This window comes from Podarcis filfolensis, assembly GCF_964270895.1.
Source record: "Podarcis filfolensis genome assembly, chromosome: 9".
Lineage (NCBI taxonomy): Eukaryota > Metazoa > Chordata > Lepidosauria > Squamata > Lacertidae > Podarcis > Podarcis filfolensis.
In genome coordinates this window covers 74,156,008-74,182,456 of record NC_139610.1, presented here as the reverse complement: position 1 = coordinate 74,182,456, position 26,449 = coordinate 74,156,008, and the positions used below count along the sequence as shown (strand labels likewise).

At 47.7% G+C, this 26,449-nt stretch overlaps 1 protein-coding gene across 1 annotated transcript in view; it reads left to right on the top strand.

Moving 5' to 3' along the window:
• LOC310742210 (transcription factor COE1-like) overlaps positions 1 to 26,449 on the top strand; it is a 98,275-nt gene that overhangs the window by 36,585 nt on the left and 35,241 nt on the right. Inside the window, exons 4-7 of the mRNA XM_083571278.1 lie at positions 1,111 to 1,174; positions 3,207 to 3,262; positions 6,973 to 7,046; positions 14,386 to 14,454. Of these exons, the coding sequence (XP_083427404.1) occupies positions 1,111 to 1,174; positions 3,207 to 3,262; positions 6,973 to 7,046; positions 14,386 to 14,454 (263 nt within the window). The remainder of the gene's footprint in view (positions 1 to 1,110; positions 1,175 to 3,206; positions 3,263 to 6,972; positions 7,047 to 14,385; positions 14,455 to 26,449) is intronic.

Genomic DNA, 26,449 nt, shown 5'->3' with positions numbered 1-26,449 from the left:
ACCCCTGCTGTGGTGATGGCCTGGCTATCTTAGTCTCACTGCCCACCCCTATGCAATTTGGGAATAACAGTACTACTACTACTACTACTACTACTACTACTAATTTATTACTTATACCCCACCCATCTGGCCGGGCCTCCTCAGCCACTCTCGGCGGCTCCTAACAGAATATTTTAAACCACAATTAAACATCAAACATTAAAAACATCCCTAAACATTAAAATGGGACGCAGGTGGCGCTGTGGTCTAAACCACAGAGCCTAGGGCTTGCCAATCAGAAGGTCGGTGGTTCGAATCCCCGCGACGGGGTGAGCTCCTGTTGCTCGGTCCCTGCTCCTGCCAACCTAGCAGTTCAAAAGCACGTAAAAGTGCAAGCAGATAAATAGGTACCGCTCCAGCGGGAAGGTAAATGGCGTTTCCGTGCACTGCTCTGGTTCGCCAGAAGCGGCTTAGTCCTGCTGGCCACATGACCCGGAAGCTGTACGCCGGCTCCCTCGGCCAATAAAGCAAGATGAGCGCCACAACCCCAGAGTAGGCCACAACTGGACCTAATGGTCAGGGGTCCCTTTACCTTTTTGAACATTAAAAACTTCCCAACCCACCTTTCAGGGTTATTGTGAGGGACTCCTGAGATAATGTGTGCAAACTGCTTTGCATATTCTCAAAAATCGACTCCTTCTGATGGTGAGACGGATGTAAGACTAAATTGGTTTTTTCTTTACTTCTTCAAATATTTCTTAGAATTGGAGAATTGTAGAGTTGGAAGGGAACACGAGGGTCATCTAGTCCAACCCCCTGCGATGCATAAATCTTTTCCCCAATGTGGGTTTCGAACCCACAACCCTGAGATTAAGAATCTTGTGCTCTACCAACTGAGCTTATCCTAGCATTGATTCATCATATTTTGATCCTGCCTTTTCTCCACAGCACCTTTCGTTGTTTGCCTCCAAACTTTATCCTTACATCGATCCTGTGATGTCAGTTAGGCAAAAAGTCAGGGGTCTCACGGCTGGCAAATGATTCGAATCCGGGTCTCGCTAGTGCAAGATGGCAGAGAGTCTTCAGCTACAGCGTGTGTTTTCAAAACAATACCTTATCCTTTTCTTTCAGGAGCAGACTGGAGAGAAAACCAACAATGGCATCCACTACCGGTTACAGCTTTTGTACAGTAACGGTAAGGAATATTGCTAATTCGCTATGTTTGCATGGCGTTTTTTCAGGGGGACCCAGAAAGCAGATGACTTAAAATGATTAAAACTAGCCTTCGTCTGCTTGATGCCCTGCATATGTTTCAAAACACAATTCCCAGTATTATTATTACCTGCCCTTCACCCTAAGACAGGGCGTGTGACGGCAATTAAAAAACACCATTGGTAATAAAGCACAATATTTTTTTTAATGCATTAAAAAAATCAGTTTAAAGCAACTTAAAATTTCAAAACAGGAGTGTCTGAAGCCAGTGAAAAGAGATGCATCTTTCTTTTTAACTTTTATTGATAAATGCAATACTTACAAACACAAACCAAAACACTAAACAAACTTACTATACAGTGGTAACTCGGGTTACATACGCTTCAGGTTACATACGCTTCAGGTTACAGACTCCGCTAACCCAGAAATAGTACCTCGGGTTAAGAACTTTGCTTCAGGATGAGAACAGAACTCGTGCTCCAGCGGCACGGCAGCAGCAGGAGGCCCCATTAGCTAAAGTGGTGCTTCAGGTTAAGAATAGTTTCAGGTTAAGAACGGACCTCTGGATCGAATTAAGTACTTAACCTGAGGTACCACTGTACATAGATACATACACCTCTCAACTTAGATTACAAAAAAGAAAACAAACATACAAACTAAACATACAGACATAAATTTTGTCTTCCCTCCACCTATACGTGGCTTGATTTGTTTTTCCTCTTTTTGCTGTGTTATCACAAAAAGAGCTGCATTTTCAGCATATTCCACAAGCTGTGCAATGAAGCTGCCAGGCCCACTTCTGTGGGGAGTTCCTCAGATTAGGGGCCACCACAGAAAGACCCTCTTCACCCACCCCCAGGCCACCACTACCACCCCGAACCTCTGGGGGCAGAGGAACTATTAAGAGCTCCCCCTGCCGATCTTTGTACCCAAGAGGGGCGTTAGGAAAGGAGAGGGGTGTCTCTCAGGTATTTGGGGGCTCGGTTGTTTAGCCCCTTGAATTTGACCCAGGAATCATCCCTGACTACAACTCCCATCATGCAGAGCGTGGAGACGTAGGCATGCAAAAAGCAGCCCTCTTTGCAAAGTCGCTGCATCCATTCACTGCACTAACCAGAGGTCCTCCAGGTGGCTTGGACTACAGTTCCCATCAGCCATCATGCAAGCTCCAAGTTTAGGCTTTTTAGAGTCTCTCGGGTCCCAATTCAAGGCTCAGCCCCCACCGGCTCACATATCATCAGAAAAGAATCACGGTTTGGTAACCATCATTGCAGACAGATGCAAGTAGTTTAGTTTTATTTCATTCTCGGTAGTGGCACCTGCCCTGTGGAACGCCCTCCCATCAGATGTCAAGGAGATAAGCAGCTATCTTATTTTTAAAAGACATCTGAAGGCAGCCCTGATTAGGGAAGTTTTTAATGTTTGATGCAGTATTGTTTTTAACACTCAGCCCAGAGTGGTTGGGGAAACTCAACCAGATGGGCGGGGTATAAATAAATTATTATTATTATTATTATTATTATTATTATTATTATTATGTCATATCCCTCCTTTTTCCCCCTCTAAGGAGCTCAAGGCGGTTGTCCTCTCTCCTCATTGAACCCCCAAAACAACCCTGTGAGCATAGCTGTCAGCTTTTCCCTTTTCTTGCGAGGAATCCTATTCGGAATAAGGGAATTCCCCTTAAAAAACGGTAAACGTTGACAGCTAGGCCTGTGAGGTAGCTGAGGGGCAGCGGCTGGGCCCAAGGGCTCCCAGTGAGCTCCCTTCATGGCCGAGCGGGGATTCGAACCCAGGTCCTCGTCCGACACTCTAACCGCTGCACCACACCACAGTTGTCAGCCAGTTGTGCCATACTCCGCCACCTCTTGCCGCCGCCGCCCCCCAAATTTTGGGACTGGCATAGCCCCTGCGCCACCATTTTGAAAACGGAGGGCCTCTGTGATTTTCAGCCAGGGGATAGGAAGTTCCAGAACGGAAGAGACAAACGTTCCTCTCGCTTTTCTTCCTCGCAGGACTTCGGACGGAGCAGGACCTCTATGTGCGGCTGATTGACTCCATGTCCAAGCAGGTAACAGCCTCCAGTGAAAGTGTGGAAGGGTGTCAGGGGGGTATGAGAGCCATCTTGGAATATCTCATGGAAGATGGAAAAAACTTGCTTTCTCTTGCTCTGGAGGGGAGGACTGGAACCCATGGCTTCAAGTTACAAGAAAGGGGATTCCGACTAAGCATCAGGAAGGAATTTCTGACAGCAAGAGCTGTTCGACAGTGGAATGGACTCCCTTTGGGAGGTGGTGGACTCTCCTTCCATGGAGGTTTTTAAGCAGAGGTTGGATGGCCATCTGTCATGGATGCTTGAGCTGCATTGCAGCGGTTGGACTAGATGACCCTCGGGGTCCCTTCCAGGTCTATAGCTCTATGATTCAGAAGGAAGGAAGGAGAGGAAGAGAGAGAGAGAAAGTGAGAGTAGAGAAAGAAAGAAAGAAAGAAAGAAAGAAAGAAAGAAAGAAAGAAAGAAAGATGATAGATGATAGATAGATAGATGATAGATAGATAGATAGATAGATAGATAGATAGATATAAATATAGATAGATAGATGATAGATAGATAGATAGATAGATAGATAGATATAGATAGATAGACAGAAGAGGGAGGGAAGGAAGGAAGGAAGGAAGGAAGGAAGGAAGGAAGGGAAGGATGATAGATGATAGATAGATAGATGATAGACAGATATATAGATAGATAGATGTTGTTGTTTAGTCGTTTAGTCGTGTCCGACTCTTCGTGCCCCCCTGGACCAGAGCACGCCAGGCACTCCTGTCTTCCACTGCCTCCCGCAGTTTGGTCAGACTCATGTTTGTGGCTTCGAGAAAAATAGATAGATAGATAGATAGATAGATAGATAGATAGATGATAGATAGATGATAGATATAGAGGGAGGGAGGGAGCGAGGGAGGGAGGGAAGGAAAGGAAGGAAAGAAGGAAGGAAGGAGAAGGAAGGGAGGGATGATGATGATAGATGATAGATAGATAGATGATAGATAGAAGAGGGAGGGGAGGGAGGGAGGAAAGGAGGGAGGGAGGGAAGGAAGGAAAGAAAGAGAGAGAGAGAGAGAGAGAGAGATATGATAGATAGATGATAGATAGATAGATAGATATAGATAGATAGATAGATAGATAGATAGATAGATAGATGATAGATAGATAGATATAGATAGAGGGAGGAAGGGAAAGAAAGAAAGAAAGAAAGAAAGAAAGAAAGAAAGAAAGAAAGAGAAAGCTTGAGGAAGCTGTGATAGGTGGATCTCAGTTTTGTCCCAGGAACAAAATCAGCATCAAAGTTGGTTGGCTTCCAGCCCTCCCCTCCTGAGGGGGAGCCCAAGGGAGGTAAATCCCAAACTGGGAGATGCTTCATTAAGCTTCACCATCATTAATCAACACCATTAGGCGGGGGAGGCTTTGTTAACTCTGGTGCTGATGGGCTGGGAGCCTCTGCTGCTTAGCACCTGCTTAGCACACGCAAACACACCCAGGGCTCTCTGCTGAGGCCAAACAGAGGAGGAGGAGGAGGAGGAGGAGGAGGAAGCCCAGACTTGCTCCTGCTTTAGGAAGCGGCCGCGTGCAACTCCCAGCATCCCCACCCAGCATGGCGTGTGGCCAGGGAGTTGTAGCGCCAGCTACATCTGCAAGACGCCACACTGGCTGCCCCTTGGCTGGCATGCTGAGATTTGCACGTAGGACCTTATGGTTGTGGGTTTGGTGATGGTTGGGAACTCTGGGCCTGAGTCAGGTAAACTGCCATGCTAGGGGGAGCAGGTGCAGGGGGGCTTCACCTCCCTCCCTCCCTCTCTCTAAATCTGCTTGGGGTGGGGGTCCAGGAGAACCTCCAGAATATCACGTGGGGTGGGGAGGAGAGGGGAGAATGTTCCACCTGGCAAGATAGATGCTTGCATTGATGGAACCATCTCCTTACTGTGGCACTGAAGTCTACCTTCAGAAGTCAAAGGAGCTTCTGGATCATAAGACTTCCACTGAGCAGAGATGGGGCCTTGCAGTTCTCCTTGCCGTGCCCAAAATGTGTGCAGAGGTTCCACATGTGGCAGAGCTTCATTTTTGTTCCTCTGCAGCTATCATGGTTGCATCATAACCTAAGGACGTAAGAAGAGCCTCTTGAATCAGGCCAACGACCCCTCTAGTCAGGCATTTGTTGTTGTTGTTTAGTCGTTTAGTCGTGTCTGACTCTTCGTGACCCCCTGGACCAGAGCACGCCAGGCACTCCTGTCTTTCACTGCCTCCCGCAGTTTGGTCAAACTCATGCTGGTAGCTTCGAGAACACTATCCAACCATCTCATCCTCTGTCGTCCCCTTCTCCTTGTGCCCTCCATCTTTCCCAACATCAGGGACTTTTCCAGGGAATCTTCTCTTTTCATGAGGTGGCCAAAGTCTTGGAGCCTCAGCTTCAGGATCTGTCCTTCCAGTGAGCACTCAGGGCTGATTTCCTTCAGAATGGATAGGTTTGATCTTCTTGCAATCCATGGGACTCTCAAGAGTCTCCCCCAGCACCATAATTCAAAAGCATCAATTCTTCGGCAATCAGCCTTCTTTATGGTTCAGCTCTCACTTGCATACATCACTGCTGGGAAAACAATATTCAGATACCCTATGCCTATGCAACTCATTGCTGTGACACGACTGGCTCCGTGCATGCTAATCTATTATGTATTTCGGAAAGTTTGTTTGCAAGGCAGATGGGCACCTCTTAAGATATCGCAACCAAATTTTGCATGACGGTAATCATGCAGTGATCATGGAGCCCAAGAAAGTTAAATCTCTCACTGCCTCCATTTCTTCCCCTTCTATTTGCCAGGAGGTGATGGGACCAGTGGCCATGATCTTCGTTTTTTTGATGTTGAGCTTCAGACCATATTTTGCGCTCTCTTCTTTCACCCTCATTAAAAGGTTCTTTAATTCCTCCTCACTTTCTGTCATCAAATTTGTGTCATCTGCATATCTGAGGTTGTTGATATTTCTTCCAGCAATCTTAATTCCGGCTTGGGATTCATCCAGCCCAGCCTTTCGCATGATGAATTCTGCATATAAGTTAAATAAGCAGGGAGACAATATACAGCCTTGCCGTACTCCTTTCCCAATTTTGAACCAATCAGTTGTTCCATATCCAGTTCTAACTGTAGCTTCTTGTCCCACGTAGAGATTTCTCAGGAGACAGATGAGGTGATCAGGCACCTGCTCTCATAATGGCCAACCAGATCCCTCAGTGGGAAGCCCAAAAGCAGGATTCCAACACAAGAGCCCTCTGCCATCTATGGATGCTCAGCATAGCCCTCTGGGCTACTAGCCACTGATAACCCTCTCCTCCATGAATTTCTCCTATCCTCTTTTAAAGCTATCCAAGTTGGTGGCCATCGCTGCCTCCTGTGGCAGAGAGTTCCACAGTCTAACAACAGCGTGAAGGAGGACTTTCTTTTATCTATCCTGAATCTTCCTTGACTGTCCATGAGTTCTAGTTAGGAGAGAGGGAGGAAAAGTTTTCTCTGTGTACTTTCTCCATGACATGCATTGTTTTCATAATTAGCATCATCATTGGTTCATTCATCGCCTTCTAAACCACCGTCCCATGATGATTTGCACATAAGATAATTAAACACAAGGCTAAAAAGTCATGCCCTCTGCCCTTGGCCCATGAAAAGAGCCTGGAGTGCCGAAGCATCTGGGTGCTCCTTAACGCTCTCCTTAACGCTCCCCTCCCCTCTGTTTTCCAGGCAATCATCTACGAAGGGCAAGACAAGAATCCAGAGATGTGCCGTGTGCTGCTGACGCATGAAATCATGTGCAGGTGAGCCTGGCTCAGTTCCCTCCTGGAGCAGTGGGGGGATTCTTCCTTCCATCCTTCCTTCCTTCCCTCTTTCTTTCTTTCTTTCTTTCTTTCTTTCTCTCTCTCTCTCTCCCTCCCTCCCTCCCTCCCTCCCTCCCTCCCTCCCTTCCTCCCTTTCTTTCTCTCTCTCTCTCTCCCCTTTCTTTCTTTCTTTTTCTTTTCTTTCTTTCTTTCTTTCTTTTCTTTCTTTCCCTCCCTTTCTCTCTCTCTCTCTCTCTCTCTCTCTCTCTCTCCTTTTTCCCTCCCTCCCTCCCTCCCTCCCTTCCTCCCTCCCTTCCTTCCTTCCTTCCTTCCTTCCTTCCCTCTTTCTTTCTTTCTTTCTTTCTTTCTTTCTCTCTCTCTCTCTCCCTCCCTCCCTCCCTCCCTCCCTCCCTCCCTTCCTCCCTTTCTTTCTCTCTCTCTCTCTCCCTTTCTTTCTTTCTTTCTTTCTTTCTTTCTTTTCTTTCTTTTCCCTCCCTTTCTCTCTCTCTCTCTCTCTCTCTCTCTCTCTCTCTCTCTCTCCTTTTTCCCTCCCTCCCTCCCTCCCTCCCTTCCTCCCTCCCTTCCTTCCTTCCTTCCTTCCTTCCTTCCTTCCTTCCTTTCTCTCTCTCTCGCTTTCTCTTTCTTTTTTCCCTCCCTCCCTCCCTTGCTTCCTTCCTTCCGCCCCCCTCTCTCTTTCTTTCTTTCTTTCTTCCCCCCTCTTTCTTTCTTTCTTTCTTTCTTTCTTTCTTTCTTTCTACTGCCAACGTATGGGGAACAAAGCCTGCAGACCTGGCCACCCCGTCTCAAAAGGTCATCAGACTTTGGAAAGGTGCATAAAAAACCATCCCTTCAAGACAACCTGTTTACAGAGCGCGCATCCTGGTTTGTTCACTGGGAGGTTAGACGGGGTTGGCTTTGCCACGAATATTCATTCTGGTTTGCTCGTGGGGAGGCTAGATGATGCTCCGTCAAACCTAGAGTGATCCCACATTTTCCGGTGCACCTTCCCATCTCCTTCCCTATCTCAAATAGTCTGGTCTTTTGGGGAAGCGGTTTTTGAAATTATTTTAATTAGCTGTTGCATTTATATCCCAGCTTTTTTGTCCGAGGAGCTCAAGGAGGCGTACATGGTTCTTCCTCTCCTAAATTAATCCACACAACATCCCTGTGAGGTAGGTTAGGCAGAGAGGTAATAACTGGTCTCCCAGGTCCTGGTCCAACACTCTTAACCACTAGGCCACACTGCTCCTTGTTGCACAAGACCTGGCCAAACCCCTGCAACTCTGCAACCTGAATTTGCAAGCTCAATATGTGATTGAATCCCAAGTGAGGAGCCATGATAGAGCCCAGGCTATTTATTTTTATATCATGTGGGTTTTTTAATTGCATATGTATAGCTTTACAGCCTAGGGCCATATAGTGAAGGGCAGATTCTGTGCATAAATAAATATAAATAAGTCGTTAGTGTGTAATCGGGAGCCAAGCCACATGAGATGGGCTCTGCTGTTGTTAATTTCTTTATTACATTTAGATACCACCTTTATCTTTCAATGATCTTAAGGTGCTGTGCATGGTTCTCGTCCCATTTCACCCTCTGAACAACCCTGTGAAGTAGGTTAGGCTGAGAGATGGTGACTGAGCTTCATGGCTGAGTCAGGATTTGAACCCTGCTCTCCCAGATCTTAGTCCAACACGCTAGCTGTTACACCACCTTGGCACGTCAGCCTGGAAGGGAGGGGGACTAAATGTTTGGAATCTCCTTGCATGCAGAAAGCTAACACGCAAGGGAGACGAGCCTAACCCAGTTTTCTCCCTGAGGTGTGGCTAGCTTTGAACATGCAGCGATTTCTACAGAGCATCCAAATTTAATTGCCCACCTGCAGCTTGGAATGGTACACAAAGGCCTCACCTGCCCTCAGTGCTGCTGAATCTGATTGGCTGCCCAGAGGTTGGTGCTGAATGAGGATCTGTTTGTTGGAAAGTGAGCTTCCGGGTGCCTGTAAACAAAAACCACATAGTTCTCTGCATGGCGCCAAGGAAGGCCAGTGAGGGGTGTGTAGCCTAGGGCGAAGCAGTGAGCCGAGAGCCACATTCGGAGACCTAGGGAGCCACATTCAGGCTCCCCCCCCCAATTAGAAACAGACATCCAGTCCAGCCCCCCCCCCGCAAGGTCTGAGGGACACTGAACCGGCCCCTGCTGAAAAAGTTTGCTGACCCCGGCCAAGAGGCAATATGAGCTTCATTCACAGCCGAGTGGGGAATTCGAACCCTGATCTCTCCTGGACTCTCAACCGACACTCTAAGCACTATGCTGCCACCGGCTCACAGCTTAGCACTGGGATGTAGCAGGCCCATCAGACGAGCCAGAGGATCTTAGAATCATAGAGTTGAAGGGACCCCCTAGGGACATCTAGTCTAACCCCGTGGAATGCAGGAATCTCAGCTGAAGCATCCATGACAGATGGCCGTCCGACCTCTGCTTAAGAAGGAGGCTGGCATCTTTTCACCCGGCTCTGCCAGGTTCCCTGGTGCCCCATTAACGCCTGCCTTGTTTACGACACTCAGGGCTCGGTGTTTGTGCAAATTAGTGCGCCTGCCTCCGAGCCAACTTTCATGGCTAATTGATCTCCAGGAACCTTGCTAATGATCTTGGGGGTTGAGGGAATAGATGGCGGGGGCGGGTGGGGAATATCTGGGGTGGGGGGGTAGGGGGGAGGCGAAGCGTCTTGGCTGAGACGCCCTCGGATTTGTTTGTGTAACCGGCAGGTGGGATGTTGCTCCCCTGCGGGGCGCAGAACAGAGCCCTTGGTTGTTTATCAGGCCAAGATATTAATTATATTTAACGTGAGCGACGGTACCTGGCGGAATCATTAAAAGAAAATTGGAAACTGATCTCGTAAGACTAGAACTCCAGGCCGTCCAAGGAAGCTGATGGCTGGGGGATTGGGCAGACAAAAGAAAAGACTTTTAGCTGGAGCACATAGTCAGAAGTATGGAACTCATTGCCACAAGAGGGTGGAATGGCCAACATCCTGTTCTCACAGTGGCTGAGCTGATTTGGCGTTCCGAAACATTGCTGTCTCGAATTATGGACCAGTATGAAGCAAGCCACCCACGTGGGTGGCGCTGTGGGTTAAACCACAGAGCCTAGGACTTGCCAATCAGAAGGTCGGCGGTTCGAATCCCCACGACGGGGTGAGCTCCCGTTGCTCGTCCCAGCTCCTGCCAACCTAGCAGTTCGAAAGCACGTCAAAGTGCAAGTAGATAAATAGGTACCGCTCCGGCGGGAAGGTAAACAGCATTTCCGTGCGCTGCTCTGGTTCGTCAGAAGCGGCTTAGTCATGCTGGCCACATGACCCGGAAGCTGTACGCCGTCTCCCTTGGCCAATAAAGCGAGATGAGTGCCACAACCCCAGAGTCGGTCATGACTGGACCTAATGGTCAGGGGTCCGTTTACCTTTTATGAAGCAAGCAGCACATAAGCGGCACACAAAACGCTGTCAAACCATTCTACATTCTAAATCTTATTTTAATAATCCAAAAATTGAGAGAGCTTTGTACAAGATCTACTACAGAAGCCAGAAACAGAAAACTCATTCAAATTGTGTCCAAAAGGAAGATTCAGTCTTTAAAGTTCCTTTAGCCAGGCTCCTGTAGATATGAACAAAGGTAAGCTTGATCAAACGAAGTGTCGGCGATGTTGCGCTCAAGGGTTAGATATCAACGAGGATAAGTTTGATCAAATGAAGTGTCGGTGATGTTCAAGTCTCGAATTATGGAGGCAGAGCCATAGCCAACAATAGGCCTCTCCGCTGTGCATTTGCCTCACTCTCTTTTAAATCCATTCAACTTGTTGGCAATCAGTTTTCTCCTGTGGCAGTGAGTTCCGGAGTTTAACCACGCGCTGCGTGAAGAAGGACTTTCTTTCGAGAGAAAGGGGACAGAAAAGGCGTTTTTCTCCCTTCTCTCATGATACTGGAGCTTGGGGATAACCCATGAAGCTTAAAGCAGGTTGATTCAGGACAGTCAAAAGGAAGGATTGCAGTATGTTAGAATTGTAGCCTTGCAGGGCTCCCCAAAGGTCATCTCTTCCAACCCCCTGCAATCACAGCTAAAGAATCCATGTCAGCTGGCTAACCAAGCTCTGCTTTTAAACATCCAGTACTAGGTAGTCCCCTCGTATATCTCACTCCCGTACATCCAGATCATCCAAACTGTCTATTTTAGATTCAGGTAGGTAGCTGTGTTGGTCTGACGCAGTCGAAATAGATAAATAAATTTAAAAAATGTCCAGTAGCACCTTAGAGACCAACTAAGTTTGTTCTGAGTATAAGCTTTCATGTGCATGCACAAATGAGTTAGCAGGTCCAGTGAGCTTCATGGCCAAGCGGGCACTTGAACCCTGGTCTCCCAGGTCCTAGCCCGCCACTCTAACCACTACACCACATTGCCTCTCGGCTTTTGACGCCTGCGTAATGCTCCCTCAGTGCAGAAGGAGTTTGGGTGTGCTTGGGGTCGCATATCAATTAGGGAGAGCAACATTGTGAAGATAAAAACTGAAGGAGGGCCTGGTTGCTGAATCAGGCTAAGGGCCCATTGAGTCCAGCATCCTGTTCTCACAGGGGCTAACCAGATGCCCATTATGGGAAACCCACAAGCCAAATCTGAGCACAAGAGATCTCTCATCTCCTTTTTTTTTTAATTTGCATTTTATTTATTTGTTAACATTCTTATATTACATCTGTAAACGTTGTCATATTACATTACAGGACTTACTATAATATAATTTCCAACATGTATACATAAATTATATACAAATTTTATATACCTAGAAAGAAAATGAAACAAAAAAAGAACAAAGAGAAAAAACGAAAACAAATTCCCCCCCCAATCATATACATACCAACACACTAGACTTCCTTTCTTTCCCGTTGTATATTCCTTTTTTTACAAATGAATGTACTCTTATTATTGTATATTTCTTTACATATTATCTAATACATTCCTATATCAATATGTATTATCTAATACATATATATAAATATGGACGCGGGTGGCATTGTGGGTTAAACCACAGAGCCTAGGGCTTGCCGATCGGAAGGTCGGCGGTTCGAATCCCCGCGACGGGGTGAGCTCCCATTGCTCGGTCCCTGCTCCTGCCAACCTAGCAGTTCGAAAGCACGTCAAAGTGCAAGTAGATAAATAGGTACTGCTCCGGCGGGAAGGTAAACGACGTTTCCATGCTCTGCTCTGGTTCGCCAGAAGCGGCTTAGTCATGCTGGCCACATGACTCGGAAGCTGTACGGCGGCTCCCTCGGCCAATAAAGCGAGATGAGCACTGCAACCCCAGAGTCGGCCACGACTTTATATATCAATATGTGCTCTTAGTCTTATTTCTCAACTCAGTCTCACTCCAACGTCAATCAAATGCTAGCATAGATCGCGAACCTTTGCTGTATTTTTGAACATACGTTTTATATCTATCCCACTTTTCCATAATTTTTTGTTTTGAATTGCCTCTCAGGGTATTTGTTGAATGTGCCGTTTCAGCAAATTCCTGTAGCTTGTAATGCCAGTCCGTTATTGTCGGGGCTTCTTGTTCCCTCCACCCCTTTGCCACCAAAGTCCGAGCTGCGGCCGCTGCATATAAGAATACCTCCCTAAAGGCCTTCGGGATGTCCCTGCCAACAATGCTTAACAGAAATGCTTCTGGTCTTTTTTAAAAAGTTATTCCAAACATTTTTTTTTCAACTCCTCGTAAATTAAGCCCCAGAACACAGCTCTCTCCCCTCCTGTGGTGTTCAGAAGCATTGCTGCTCCAAATGTGGAAGCAATAGCAGAGCCAACCAGACTAGTAGCCATCGATAGCCCTCTCTTTCAATGCCATTCATCTTGGTGGCAATCGCTTTCTCCAGTGGCAGTGAGTTCTGTAGTTTAACGCTACACTGCATGAAGAAGTCCTTCCTTTTGGGAATATCCAAAATCCAGATTCCATGAAGTCCAGTGTTAGGAGAGAGGGAGGAAAAACCTCTATATTCCCACCCCCCAATGCCATGCATAAAAACTTCATTTATCCCCACAACACCTACTCACTATGTTGTTGTTTAGTCATTTAGTCATGTCCGACTCTTTGTGACCCCCTGGACCAGAGCATGCCAGGCCCTCCTGTCTTCCACTGCCTCCCACAGTTTGGTCAAACTCATGCTGGTAGCTTTGAGAACACTGTCCAACCATCTCGTCCTCTGTCACCCCCTTCTCCTTGTGCCCTCCATCTTTCCCAACATCAGGGTCTTTTCCAGGGAGTCTTCTCTTCTCATGAGGTGGCCAAAGTCTTGGAGCCTCAGCTTCAGGATCTGTCCTTCCAGTGAGCACTCAGGGCTGATTTCCTTCAGAATGGAGAAGTTTGATCTTCTTGCAGTCCATGGGACTCTCAAGAGTCTCCTCCAGCACCATAATTCAAAAGTATCAATTCTTTGGCGATCAGCGTTCTTTATGGTCCAGCTCTCACTTCCATACATCACTACTGGGAAAACCATAGCTTTAACTATACGGACCTGCTTTTTAAGATGCTGTCTAGGTTTATGGGCCCTACTAAAGCAAACAGTCTAATTGGTCAACGTCTAAAAGATATCGAGCATCAGAACAACCTGGCCACTATAAGGAAATTCTGCCCTTGGTATGTTCATTTTCCACCTCTCCATTTTGATTCTCTGTCCCCATATCTGCACAAACTTAGGATCCCAAAATACAGACGTGCTTTTACACTTGCAAGACTGGGTGTTTTGCCATCTGTGGTACTTGAGGGTCGATTCAAAAAGATCCCACCTGAGAAACGGCTTTGCCCCTGTGGAGATGGTAGCACCGAAACAGCGGCCCACGTCCTCCTGTCTTGCGCTCTCTACAAAGACCTGAGGAACGAGGTCATCACCCCACTTGTACTAACCATCCCAGGGCGCTCAACCACTGCCACAATGTCCTTTCTTCTATCAGATCAAAATGAGCAGATAACAGCAAAGGTTGCTAGCAGGGGCAATCAGAATAAGGGCCACTAACTGACGGCTGATTCAGAACTTTAAATTGTGTTCTTATATCAAATTTCCTTTTCTGCGTATACTGCAATGTTTTACTGTTGCTATGGCCACTGGCTAATGTGAATAAAGTTTTATCTATCTATTCCCCACGCCATGCATAATTTTATATGTCCCTCTCTCATGCCCCTCTTTGCTCACCTGAATTGCTCTGTCTCCTTGGCCATTTTGGCTGACCTTTTCTGAGCAACACCCCGGACGCTGCTCAGGGTCTCTGCTCTTTCCTGATCACCCCCCTTTTGCCCTTACAGCCGCTGCTGCGATAAGAAAAGCTGTGGGAACCGCAACGAGACACCGTCTGACCCCGTCATCATTGACAGGTAAGAAGCTGCAGAACTCCCCAGAATTTTTGCAATAGAACTGCAGTATTGCATTGCTGTTTGTTCCGATTTAGCCTTAAAGAGCACATTTTCCCGGGGAAAGGAAAAAACCCCAACAAAGCAATTGGACATGGACCAGGAACGTGCAAGCCTATGGCTAGAAAGTACAGAGCAAAAGTTGTGTGGATGAGCTCTGCATTACAGAAACCTGCTTGGTTACAGATCTGCTGGAATGCATAAGGCTCAGAGCTGATTCAATTGCCCCATTCAGATTTTGGGCATTGGGGTGCAACGTGGAGCCTCTGAACCTTCTTCTGGGTAAAAGAGAGCAGGGCTGTGTCTCAACTGCAGAGCCGCTGCTGTGCATGCAGAAAGCCTTGGGTTCGAATTCCAGCCTTTTCCAGCTTGCTTGGAAAACCACTGTTCTGACTTGGTACATAAGGAAGCTTCAGTTATTGTCACAGGGCCTTTAGAAGGTGTTCTTGGTCCCCTCTTTGGGATTCACGTGTTTTTAATAGGCGTTGTCCAGAGGTTTCCATTCACACCTCTGTTAACCTTGAGGACTAGGCCCTTGGTTTGTTTGTGCTTTTTGTGAGACGCGAAAGCTGGGTGACGCTTCTTGTTTTCAAGAGGTTGCCTTCTGCAGCAGGTGCTAAGCTTCGGTCCTTGCTCAGTGCGGCCAGAGAGGCATGGGATATGCACAGCCACACATACTGTCCACCCCCCGCCCATGTGTTAACAGGCAGCCTCTAGGTTTGCCAAACTTGTGTGCACTCCTTCGTCTGTGAGTCCAGGCACTGCCACCATCATCTTATTCCCAACTCTCTGTGCTGAAATGGTAAACTCATATTAGAGGATCTCAAACTGTGTCCTGTGTGCTCCATTTAGGTGCTCTCCCAAGCAGTTTGGGGTATCTGCCTTTTGCCTTTGATTGGTTTCTGTCTTTCCTAACAGCAATCACGGAACTTTGCTCACAAAGATAGGCACATCCATCACCTTAGAAAGACACATCTGCAGTTATCAAAATGAGAGTTTAATGTTTGTGCGAAGGGGGTGAGTTCAGTAGGTGTTTTGCCAAGATACCCAGAATTCTTCAAGTGACCCACAAAGCTGTGATGATGATGATGATGATGATGATATCACTTTTCCCCCAGACCAGTGCTCAAGGCAGCTTATGAAGATTGAAATAGCAGAGGAGAACTACAAAAAGCTAAAAACGTGTAATAGTTAAGAAGAAATTCAACTCTGGTAGAATTAAAACGATATAAAAAGCCCATATTATTAAAATAAAAACAGCATAGCTCTATTGAAAACATTTAATTTTTTTTTAAAAAAATCACCAGTCAGTTCCCAAAGGCCAGCTGGAATAAAAATAAAAATAAAATATTTATACACCACCCATCTGGCTGGGTTTCCCCAGCCACTATGGGCTGCTCCCAACAGGTTGTTGTTCTTGTTGTTGTTGTTAATAATAATAATAATAAAGTGATAAAACATCGACCATTGAAAACTTCCCTAAACAGGGTTGCCTTCAGATGTCTTCTAAAAGTCCAATAGTTGTTTATTTCCTTGACATCTGATGGGAGGGCGTTCCACAGGGTGGGTGCCACTACCGAGAAGGCCCTCTGCCTGGTTCCCTGTAACTTGGCTTCTTGCAGTGAGGGAACTGCCAGAAGACCCTCGGAGCTGGACCTCAGTGTCCGGGCTGAATGATGGAGGTGGAGACGCTCCTTCAGTAATACTGGGCAGAGGCTGTTTAGGGCTTTCAAGGTCAGCACCAGCACTTTGAATTGTTGGAATAAAACGGACTCCACCTGCCAGCACAGCAAGGATGGATCCAGTCTGGCTTCTTTAGGGAGGGGGTTCCCTAGAGTATCCCTTAGGGGTATGATCTACACCAAGCTGGATCCTAGAATCCTAGGACTGCAGAGTTGGAAGGTGTCATGAGGGGTCATCTAGTCCAACCCCCTGCAATGTGTGAACATGGTGCACCTGAAGAAGCAAGGAACCCTGGGGGACAAGGTAGTACTGCAGGGGTAAGCAACTGGGTACCCTCCAGAAGACAGCCCTATATGTTTGACATATTATATGTGCTGGAAGCCACCCAGAGTGGCTGGGGAAACCCAGCCGGATGGGCAGGGTGTAAAAAATTAAATTGTTGTTGTTGTTGTTGGTCTCCCAACTCGCACCAGCCCCCATCTAAACATGGCCAGTGGTGGAGAATGATAGGAGATGCTGCAAACTGCCCTTTTGTACTACGAGCCGCCCTGAGATCTTTGGATGAAGGGTGGTATACAAATGTTAAAATAAAAATGCAGTAAATAAACATCTGGAGCACATTATGTTGGCCACCCCTGCTTTACTGTGCATGCATAGAGAAGCAGGGAACCGTGGCGCTTAAGACACTACTATGCATGCGTTGTGTTGCTGAGGAAGCCATGGCTGGCGTTTTTCCCAGTCCCGCTGGCCACATCAAGAGGGGCTTGGGCCTCTGGGTCGCATCAATCCTAGAATTGTTGGGTCGGAGGGGACCACGAGGGTCATCTAGTCCAACCCCCTGCAATGCAGGAAACTCAGCTCAAGCATCCATGACAAATGGCCATCCAAGCTCTGCTTAAAAACCTCCGAGGAAGGAGAGTCCACCAGCTTCCGAGGGAGACGATTCCACTGCCAAACAACTCTCGCCATCCACAACCTCCTGAGGTGTAGCGTTCCCTAAGCAAGGAAGGATTGGACTCTGATTAATAAAATACACACGAGGCTTGACTAGCAAGACTCTGGGAGGAGTGCCAATAATAATAATTCTTTTCCACCCTCCGGCCCAGGTCGTTTTATTCACAAAAGAACTTTTTACACAGTGTTCGTAAGAACCAATCAGATTTCCTCTGAGCATTTCAAAAAACCCCACGTGGGGACAAAGTTGAAGTTGAAACTACAAAGAAACTATTTCCTACTTGACCGTGCATATGTAGTTCAGAGTAAATAAAATAGGAATAAAAGGAGGAATGCATTCAGCAAAACCCCAGAGGTCATAAACAGGAGTAAACAGGATGGCAGGATTTACCATCTCCTTGCGAACTCTCTTCCTGGCCCTTAAGATCTACCTAAAGATTAACTACATCAAAGTTACATACTATCTTTATGGCTCAGGATGCCTGGTGAGGCAACTGGCCTGTGTTTTTAGAATGCTTATACGTGCCTGTCAGGTGTAGAGAAAGCAAAGGGCAGAGATGGAGAGGCTTGTGGGATCTGATCAGAAATTATTGCCAATGAATCAAACCCAGTCAACGCCATGCTTTCATCGCGGACACAATGGTTTGATGCATATTTTATAATTCCTCCTAGTAATCCCATCTGATCACTACACTCTGGATATTTGCACCCCCACACTGAGGAAAGGCCATTCCAGTTTAAGGGGCAAAATTTAGAGGAGGCACATTTGCCTGCCAGCTGCCCTCAAATATATATTCAATGCTATCCCCTTCTGCCCAAGAGTTGAGGGGCCCGATCGCTCCCCATTGTAGACTAACCTTCTGAGCTGCTAGAGAATAACTGGGAAATTTGGGGCTCATTTCTAGCTGGGCCTGAACCTTCACAACAAACCACCCTCCTGACTTGTGGAGAAAATGTTCGTCTGTCTTGCCCTCTCTTCATTGGAAAGAAGATTTTGTGTGTGTGTGTGTGTGTGTGTGTGTGTGTGTGTGTGTGTAAGGAAGTCACTTTCTCCATCAACTGCACAATGGGCCAATGGGAAAAAACGTTCCTCCCATTTTGTTGCATCCTGGTGGCGGTCAGGGTGCCTCGATAATGCACTGACATTTCCCCAGCTTTTGTCCACCCGCGATAGCATCGGTGCTGCGGCGAGAGGGGCCCAGTGCCTTGGGATGGCTGCCTGTCACTCAAGCCACCCGGGAGACAGCCGGCAGGCGACAGAGAAGAATGGGGATTGACAAGGCAGCGGGGAGATTAGGAGGGGAAGAATCAAAGCTATTACGGTCTGTCTGGCCGGCAGCCATTGTGTGCTCCGATCTTTCAGCTTCTCCTTCAGCCAGATCGCACGCAGACACAAGCACACACACACACACACAAGTTACCGTCTCTGCACTCTGGACAGGACAAAAAGAAAAAACCCAACTCCAGGAAGTGAAGTTTGGGTAGATCAGGTCACACAACTGGGTAGGCATCTGATCAGGAGGTCTTGTAGACCAGAGGTGGACATGGCCTGGGGAAAGTGGATGGAGGAAGATTTTCCTTCATTTTTTGTAACGTTGGAGGTCATGGGCATCTAATCAGGCTGAAGCTTGGGAGATTCGGGACAGAAAAGAGAAGACCTTCTTCACACAGGGAAGAGCTAAACTATGGAACTCGCTCCCTCAGGAAGCACTGATGACCACCAACTGAGATGGTTTTTAAAGACAATTCATGGAGGAGATGGCTGTCAAAGGCCACTAGCCTGGATAGGTCTCCTCTGCTTACACAGTTGAAGGCAGAAATGTTTCTAAATTCCGGTTTCTGGAAACCACAGGAAGGGAGAGTGCTGCTTTTGCGTTCGCATCCTGCTTGCTGGTTTCGCACTGGCATCTGGTTGGCCACTGTGAGAGCAGGATGCTGGGTTGGATGGGCCATTGGCCTGATCCTGCAGTCTCGTCTTAAAAGGTAAAGGGACCCCTGACCATTAGGTCCAGTCGTGGACGACTCTGGGGTTGCGGTGTTCATCTGGCTTTATTGGCCGAGGGAGCCGGCGTACAGCTTCTGGGTCATGCGGCCAGCACGACTAAGCCGCTTCTGGCGAACCAGAGCAGCACACAGAAACGCCGTTTACCTTCCTGCCGGAGCGGTACCTATTTATCTACTTGCACTTTGACGTGCTTTCGAACTGCTAGGTTGGCAGGAGCAGGGACCGAGCAACGGGAGCTCACCCTGTCACAGGGATTCGAACCGGCGACCTTCTGATCGGCAAGTCCTAGGCTCTGTGGTTTAACCCACAGCGCCACCCGCATCCCTTAAGCTCGTCTTAGGCAGTGCTATTTTTCTAGAAAAAGAGGTGCCGGAGCTCACCATGAACCTTGTTCTCTTAGAAGGGCCATTAGAAGTGCTGGAGCTGAGCTCTGGCTGGAAAAAAAGCCCTTGTTATGTTCTTAAATCATGTCATCCGGCCTCCTCTCTCTCGCTGTCTCTCTCTGACTCCCATTCATGCCTCCATCCTTCCCAGCAGTTTCTCTTAACCTTGCATTCCTTTGGTTCCAGGGGAAGATGGGGGCTCTCCTTGGCCCCCCACCTTTCCCCTCTCATCTTTCCCTCCCTCCCTCCTTTCCCTCCCTCTCTCTCTCTCCCCGTTTTCCCCTTCCTCTCCTTCCTGAGACGCCCAGCCCCTCTGGTTTAGAGAGCCCGATAAGTGCCCTATCAACATGTTAATCAAATTACTTAGGAGCTAAAATTGACGCTTTTCATTAATTATACAAGATTATTCTAATTGCAAATTCAAATTTATGCGCTCGGAACAGAAGGTGTTCGGCAGCGTTGCTGGGAATTTGCATATTAAATGGGGAGAGTTGTGCATTATGGATGCTAATGTATGCACATTGTCTTTATTTTTAACTCCGCGGGCCTCTGTGCGCCGTTGCCGCTAAAGGAGGTGAAGGAGTCCGACGACGTCTGTTTATTTTTATTATTTCTCTTCTCTTGTCTCTCAGTTGAAGTCAGTGGCACCAGAGGGGAGGGCAGTGGGCATGGCAGAAGCAGGGAGGGGGGCTCTGCCGGCTCCCTGTCAATCTTGCCATCGGGGGAGGGGGTACCCCCCTATCTCTCCAAATATATCTATCCATCGCCTCCACCTTTCTGCATGTCTTCCTTCCCTTGATTACCACCTGCAAGCAAAGCAGGAACTCCAGCCTACCTGAGTCTTAAGTCTGCACCTCTCCTTTCCCCCCAGATTTCATTCCTGCGATTAACCTCCAAAGTTCGGTTCTTCTGAACAAATAATATTGAAAAACAGGGACCGTGCATTTCCGTTAGGCTCGGTGCAGAGCTTTTTTTTATTTAACCTTAAAAAGAGAGAGAGAGGCTGTCCCTGATAGATCACCTGGGTGAACTTGCTGCAGATGCTGCAATCCATGCAGGATTTCAAGCACTGTCACCAGCTCCTCCGTACTTGAGAAGCAACTAGTCCTCATGGAGGCGGTGGTGCCTCTGAACCTATGTCAAGCAGAAGCGTGTGCAGGAATAACGGGTGGCCAAGCGGGGTTAGGCCAGTGTCCCATCAAGAGCAAGAACTTGGCACATGAGGGCACATGCCTGGAGCACACACTCTGAACAGATGCGCAAAGTCTAAAATGAAGCCGCTGACTTTTCCCCGGGGAAAATATAGTCTCTGCTTGAAAAATTCTGACAGTGGGCCCACAGACAAAACACACACACACACACACAACTGGACTGCGATGTTGTTGTTGTGTACGGTTTGTTTATTTGCTGCCTTCGGACCAAAAGAATAACACACGGTGACAAAATTCAGATGCCAGTGATGCAACTTGTAAAAATATGCAAGGCGATAAGATCTTAACATTTGGAAAAATGTTTCAAACCAAATGCATTCGTGTCCCTGCCAAAAATGCAAAGGGCAGTCCCTGCAAAAAGGACTATTATTATTATTATTATTATTATTATTATTATTATTATTATTTACTTATATCCTGCCCTTCTGACTGGGTTGCCTTAGCCACTCTGGAAAAGAGGGAGCAGGCAAGAATAAATATTTGGGAAACAGCTCCTGTTTATCCGGGAGGAAAGCAAGTAGACAAATTCACCCCTTGAAGGATCCAGCAGTCTTTCTGCTGCAGACAGTTTCTGGCTGGTTGGTACACTATTTTGCAGGGAGTGCAGGAGGTGGGAAGCATTACTGGAATATCAAAGATTAAGCTGGAGGTCCAAGGCTGGGAAACCCCAGCGCAACTCAGCCTCCTCATTCCCCAGCCTGGTCCATATGTCTTGGACTACAGATGCCCTCAACCTCAGCAAGCACAGCTGATGAAGAACGAGGGCAGGATTCAGACGCTTGTAGGAAAGGAGTTACTACAAGGGATGGAGTCGGAGGAGAGGAATGGGGAAGGACATACAGGATCATCTGCTTTGAAAGCTAGAAGTTCAATCCCTGTCATCTCCGGGTAGCGCTGAGAATGTCCACAGTGTGAACCCTTGGAAAGCTAATGCCAATTTGTGTAGAGATTAGCAGACTCCCAAGTATCCCTGTTTTCGAGGGACATTCCCAGATTTACAGAAGCCATCCGGGTTTCTGATCTGATCCTGCTTTTCCTTAGGATATCCCTATTTTCATTGGAGAAATGTTGGAGGGTATGGAGTTGTGCAAACGCCCCAAGCCAAGTAGATAAGTAACTATACAACCTTTAGAAGACATCTGAAGGCAGCTGTGTATAGGGAAGATTCTTTAAAAATGTTGAATGTTTTATTCTGTTTTTATGTGTTGGAAGCAGCCCAGAGTGGCTGGGGCAAGCCAGTCAGATGGGCCGTGTAGAATAATAATAATACAGTGGTACCTTGGGTTAAGAACTTAATTCATTCTGGAGGTCCGTTCTTAACCTGAAACTGTTCTTAACCTGAAGCGCCACTTTAGCTAATGGGGCCTCCCGCTGCCGCACCGCGATTTCTGTTCTTATCCTGAAGCAAAGTTCTTAACCTGAGGTACTGTTTCTGGGTTAGCGGAGTCTGTAACCTGAAGCATTTGTAAGCCGAGGTACCACTGTAATAATAATAATAATAATAATAATAATAATAATAATAATAATAATAATATTCTCCCTATTTTCACGGGAGAAATGTTGACGGGTATGTTACTGAGCTGGTTGGACAACCAGCAGCTCTGTATAAGGCAGATTCCTCTGCTCCTAAAAAAAACCCCTAAAACCCTACTATTGCATTCATTGCCCTTAAATTGCCAGCCTAAGTTGTTCTGCAAAGCAACGACTGGGCATAGCTGGGCAGTGTGTTTGTGTGTGTGTGTGTGTGTGTGTGTGTGTGTGTTTAGAGCCAGCTTTTCCTCTCTTCCCAGTCTTCCCGGTCCTCTCCAGAGCAGACACGGCTGCCGCCCCTTAATTATTGATGCTAGGATGACAATTATAGGACCCTACACAAGCATCCTAAATATTTCATCAGCCCGGAATGCGGTTGGAGAAGGAATCGTATTCTCTGGCTTCCATCCATCTTTTCAGGATTTTTTTTCTCAGCTGCTCCTTCTCCCCTCGGCCCACTTTTCTCTTCCTTCTCCTCTTCCCCGGTCCTTTTCAAAAGATTGCAGAATCGTAAATTGTAGAGTTGGAAGGGGTTCCAGGGGTCATCTAGTCCAACCCCCCCCCCCCCGCAATGCAGGAATCGCAGCTCAAGAATCCCTGGCAGGTGGCCACCCAACCTCAGAACCTCCGGTCAAGGAGAGTTCACCACCTTCTGAGATAGCCCGTTCCACTGTCAAACAGTTCTCAGCATCAGAAAGTTTATTTGGGATCTCCTTCTTTGTCGATTGAATCCACTGGTTCAGATCCTCTTCTCTGGAGCAGCAGAAAACCAGCTTGCTCCATCTTCCATGTGACAACCCTTTGAATATGTGAAGATGGCTGTCTAATAATAATAATGATAATAATAATAATAATAAATTTTATTTATACCCCGCCCTCAGGGCGGCTAAGACCGATAAAATCACAGTAAAAACATAATAGGGGGGAAAGAGAGGGTGGGGGAAAAGGAAAAGGAAAAAAAAGTCATTTAAAATACAGGTTAAAATGCAATTTAAAATGCAGCCTCATTTTAAAGTAACTGATAAATCAAGATCATAAGGGAAGGGAAACAGAAGGGTCAGACTGAGTCCAAACCAAAAGCCAGGTGGAACAGCTCTGTCTTGCAGGCCCAGCGGGAAGATGTCAAATCCCTCAGGGCCCTAGTTTCTTGTGACAGAGTGTTCCACCAAGTCGGGGCCAGTGCTGAAAAGGCCCTGGCCCTAGTTGAGACCAGTCTAACCACCTTGCGAACTGCGACCTCCAAAGCGTTGTTATTTGTGGACCTTAAGGTCCTCTGTGGGACATACCAGGAGAGGCGGTCCTGTAGGTACATGGGTCCTAGGCCGCATAGGGCTTTAAAGGTCAAAACCAGCACCTTAAACCTGACCCTGTACTCCACTGGGAGCCACCTCCGAGTCCCTTCTTATCCAGGCTAAACATAACCAGTTCCCTCAACCACTCCTCATAAGGCTTGGTTTCGGGACCCTGGATCATCCCTCGGCCATCGTCTTCGGCACACCCTCCTCAGGATCCTGGGAACCCTGGCAAACAATCAAGGGATCTTTGCCACACCTTGTGATCCACGGTGTGTCTGGCAAGCCGTTGCAGAAGATGCACCTGGTCTGCTTTCCAGGGCTCCCTGTGACCTTGGCAAAGGATCTTTGGACATGCCTCATGGAATCGCTTCTCCTGGAGTTGCCGATGGAAGCCCAAAACCAGTCAGCTTCCTCCACTTCCAAGCCGAGCCCAGAAAGGTCACAATCACACCGTATGTTTAAAACCTGCGGCTTCTTCCAAAGAACCCTGGGAGCTGCGGTTTGCCCCTCAGACCATTAGCATTCCCAGCACCCTTTTTTAATGTTTTTATTAACAATTTCAACATAACAAATTATCAAAACATATCATATTCATTGTTTCCCCCCCTTCAAACCCTCCCCTCAGCTCCTCTCTCTGATTTCTCAGCACATATTATTCTCTGCATGTTATAAAATTATACATATCCTTACATTATCTATCTACCATGTTGCCAACTAATAAATTGGTGTATGTTTATTCAAAACCTGCCAAGGAGTCCAATTCATTTTGTTGTCTTTTTAGATAATGTTGTAAAAAGCTCCCCTTCTTCCTTAAAGTCACAGTTGTCCTGGTCCCGCAATTTGTATGTCAATTTAGCCAGCTCTGCGTAGCCCATCAATTTTTCTTTCGTTGGGATTTCCTCATTCTTCCATCCTTGTGAGCATTCCCAGCACCCTTAACCAACCACAGCTGCTCCCAGGACTCTTTGGGGTAAGCCATGCGCTTTAAATGCACCGTGAGGGTGTGGCTGGTGTCAGACTTTAGCCGCTGACGGTTCCCAGGATGCACAGAGGTTGCCAGCTGCCCTGAGGGCCTGGCGCTCTCCGCAGTTTCTCATGCCCAGCTTCTCATGCCCATTAAAGGCGGGCACCCAGGCTCCCGGTCTGCTTTGGAAACTCACAGTGAGCTAATGGAATCAAAGAATTGTGGAATTAGACACCCAACCTCTGCTTTAAAAACTCCCTTGCCTTGAACAGCAGCCCAGCAAAGCGAGCAATTCTCAGGCTGCTACGAAAGGCGCAGAAAGCAGAACATTATAACATGCACCCCAGTGGCAATTTGGGGGTAACTCCAGGTATCTCTGCATCTCCTGGAAGGAGCTGGGCGTGTGAAGCCGTGGCTCAGATCTGCATCCAGCACAGGCCTCCCTCGCCCCACACGCCCTGCCATCTGCGCCACCGCCCCCCCCCCCCAGGGCTCAGATATCTCCAGGGTTTGTATTCCCTGATTGATCGTTCTCTGCAGCAATAAAGCCCATTAGCTGCCTCGGAGGCAGCCGGGGATCAGTTTCCAATCAATACCCTCTTAAGCAGAGAAGGGTGCATTTCAGGGCTGCCTTAAAGGGCCAGCGCGACCACCAGGCGCAAGGGAGGGAGGGAGGCAAAGGGTGCGTGATCCATTTAGGCAAGGATTGGGGGTGGGTGAACGAGGGTGTTGGGAAAGGTGTTTTGACAGGCGCCGGCCACAGTCCAGACTGGTTTGACCAGAGAAGGTGCTTGGATACTGTTGCATCATCATCATCATCATCATCATCATCATCATCATCATCATAATTTATTTACACCCCGCCCATCTGGCTGGGCCCCCCCAGCCACGCTGGGTGGCTTCCAACAAAATATTAAAATACCATAATACATCAAACTTTAAAAGCTTCCCTAAAGAGGGCTGCCTTCAGATGGCTTCTAAAAGACTGGTAGTTGTTGTTCTCTTTGACATCTGGTGGGAGGGCGTTCCACAGGGTAGGTGCCACTACAGAGAAGGCCCTCTGCCTGGTTCCCTGTAACTTGGCTTCTTGCAGTGAGGGAAGTGCCAGAAGACCCTCGGAGCTGGACCTCAGTGTCCGGGCTGAATGATGGAGGTGGAGACGCTCCTTCAGTAATACTGGGCGGAGGCTGTTTAGGGCTTTCAAGGTCAGCACCAACACTTTGAATTGTTGGAATAAAACAGACTCCACCTGCCAGCACAGCAAGGATGGATCCAGTCTGGCTTCTTTAGGGAGGGGGTTCCCTAGAGTATCCCTTAGGGGTATGATCTACACCAAGCTGGATCCTAGAATCCTAGGACTGCAGAGTTGGAAGGGGTCATGAGGGGTCATCTAGTCCAACCCCCTGCAATGTGTGAACATGGTGCACCTGAAGAAGCAGTGAGGGAACCGCCAGAAGGCCCTCAGAGCTGGACCTCAGTGTCAGGTAGAACGATGGGGGTGGAGACACTCCTTCAGGTATACTGGACAGAGGCCGTTTAGGGCTTTCAAGGTCAGCACCAACACTTTGAATTGTGGTTTGAATTATTGGGGGGAAAACAACTTTCTTGAACTTCTCTGCGGCCAAGTTGGCCAGAGCACCTGAGCCAAACCATCAGGCGAGGAACCAGGGCTTGGAATCTGGTGACCACCATGAAACCTCGTCTGTCGGGGCAAATTGAGCAGTGCCCTGCCAACCTCAGCCTCCTCCTACCTACTGCCTGCCTTACTTACAGCCAGTTCAGAGGTTGGCTCTGCCCACCAGCACTTTCTACAGTCTTGGCCTTGTAGAACTCAGCCAGGTTGGCTCTTTCCAACATTGGCTCTGGCGCCCCCTGCTGTTGGGCTCCTTGCTTTCTGCCCTACCAGACACAATCTCTGACTTGACCACCGAAGA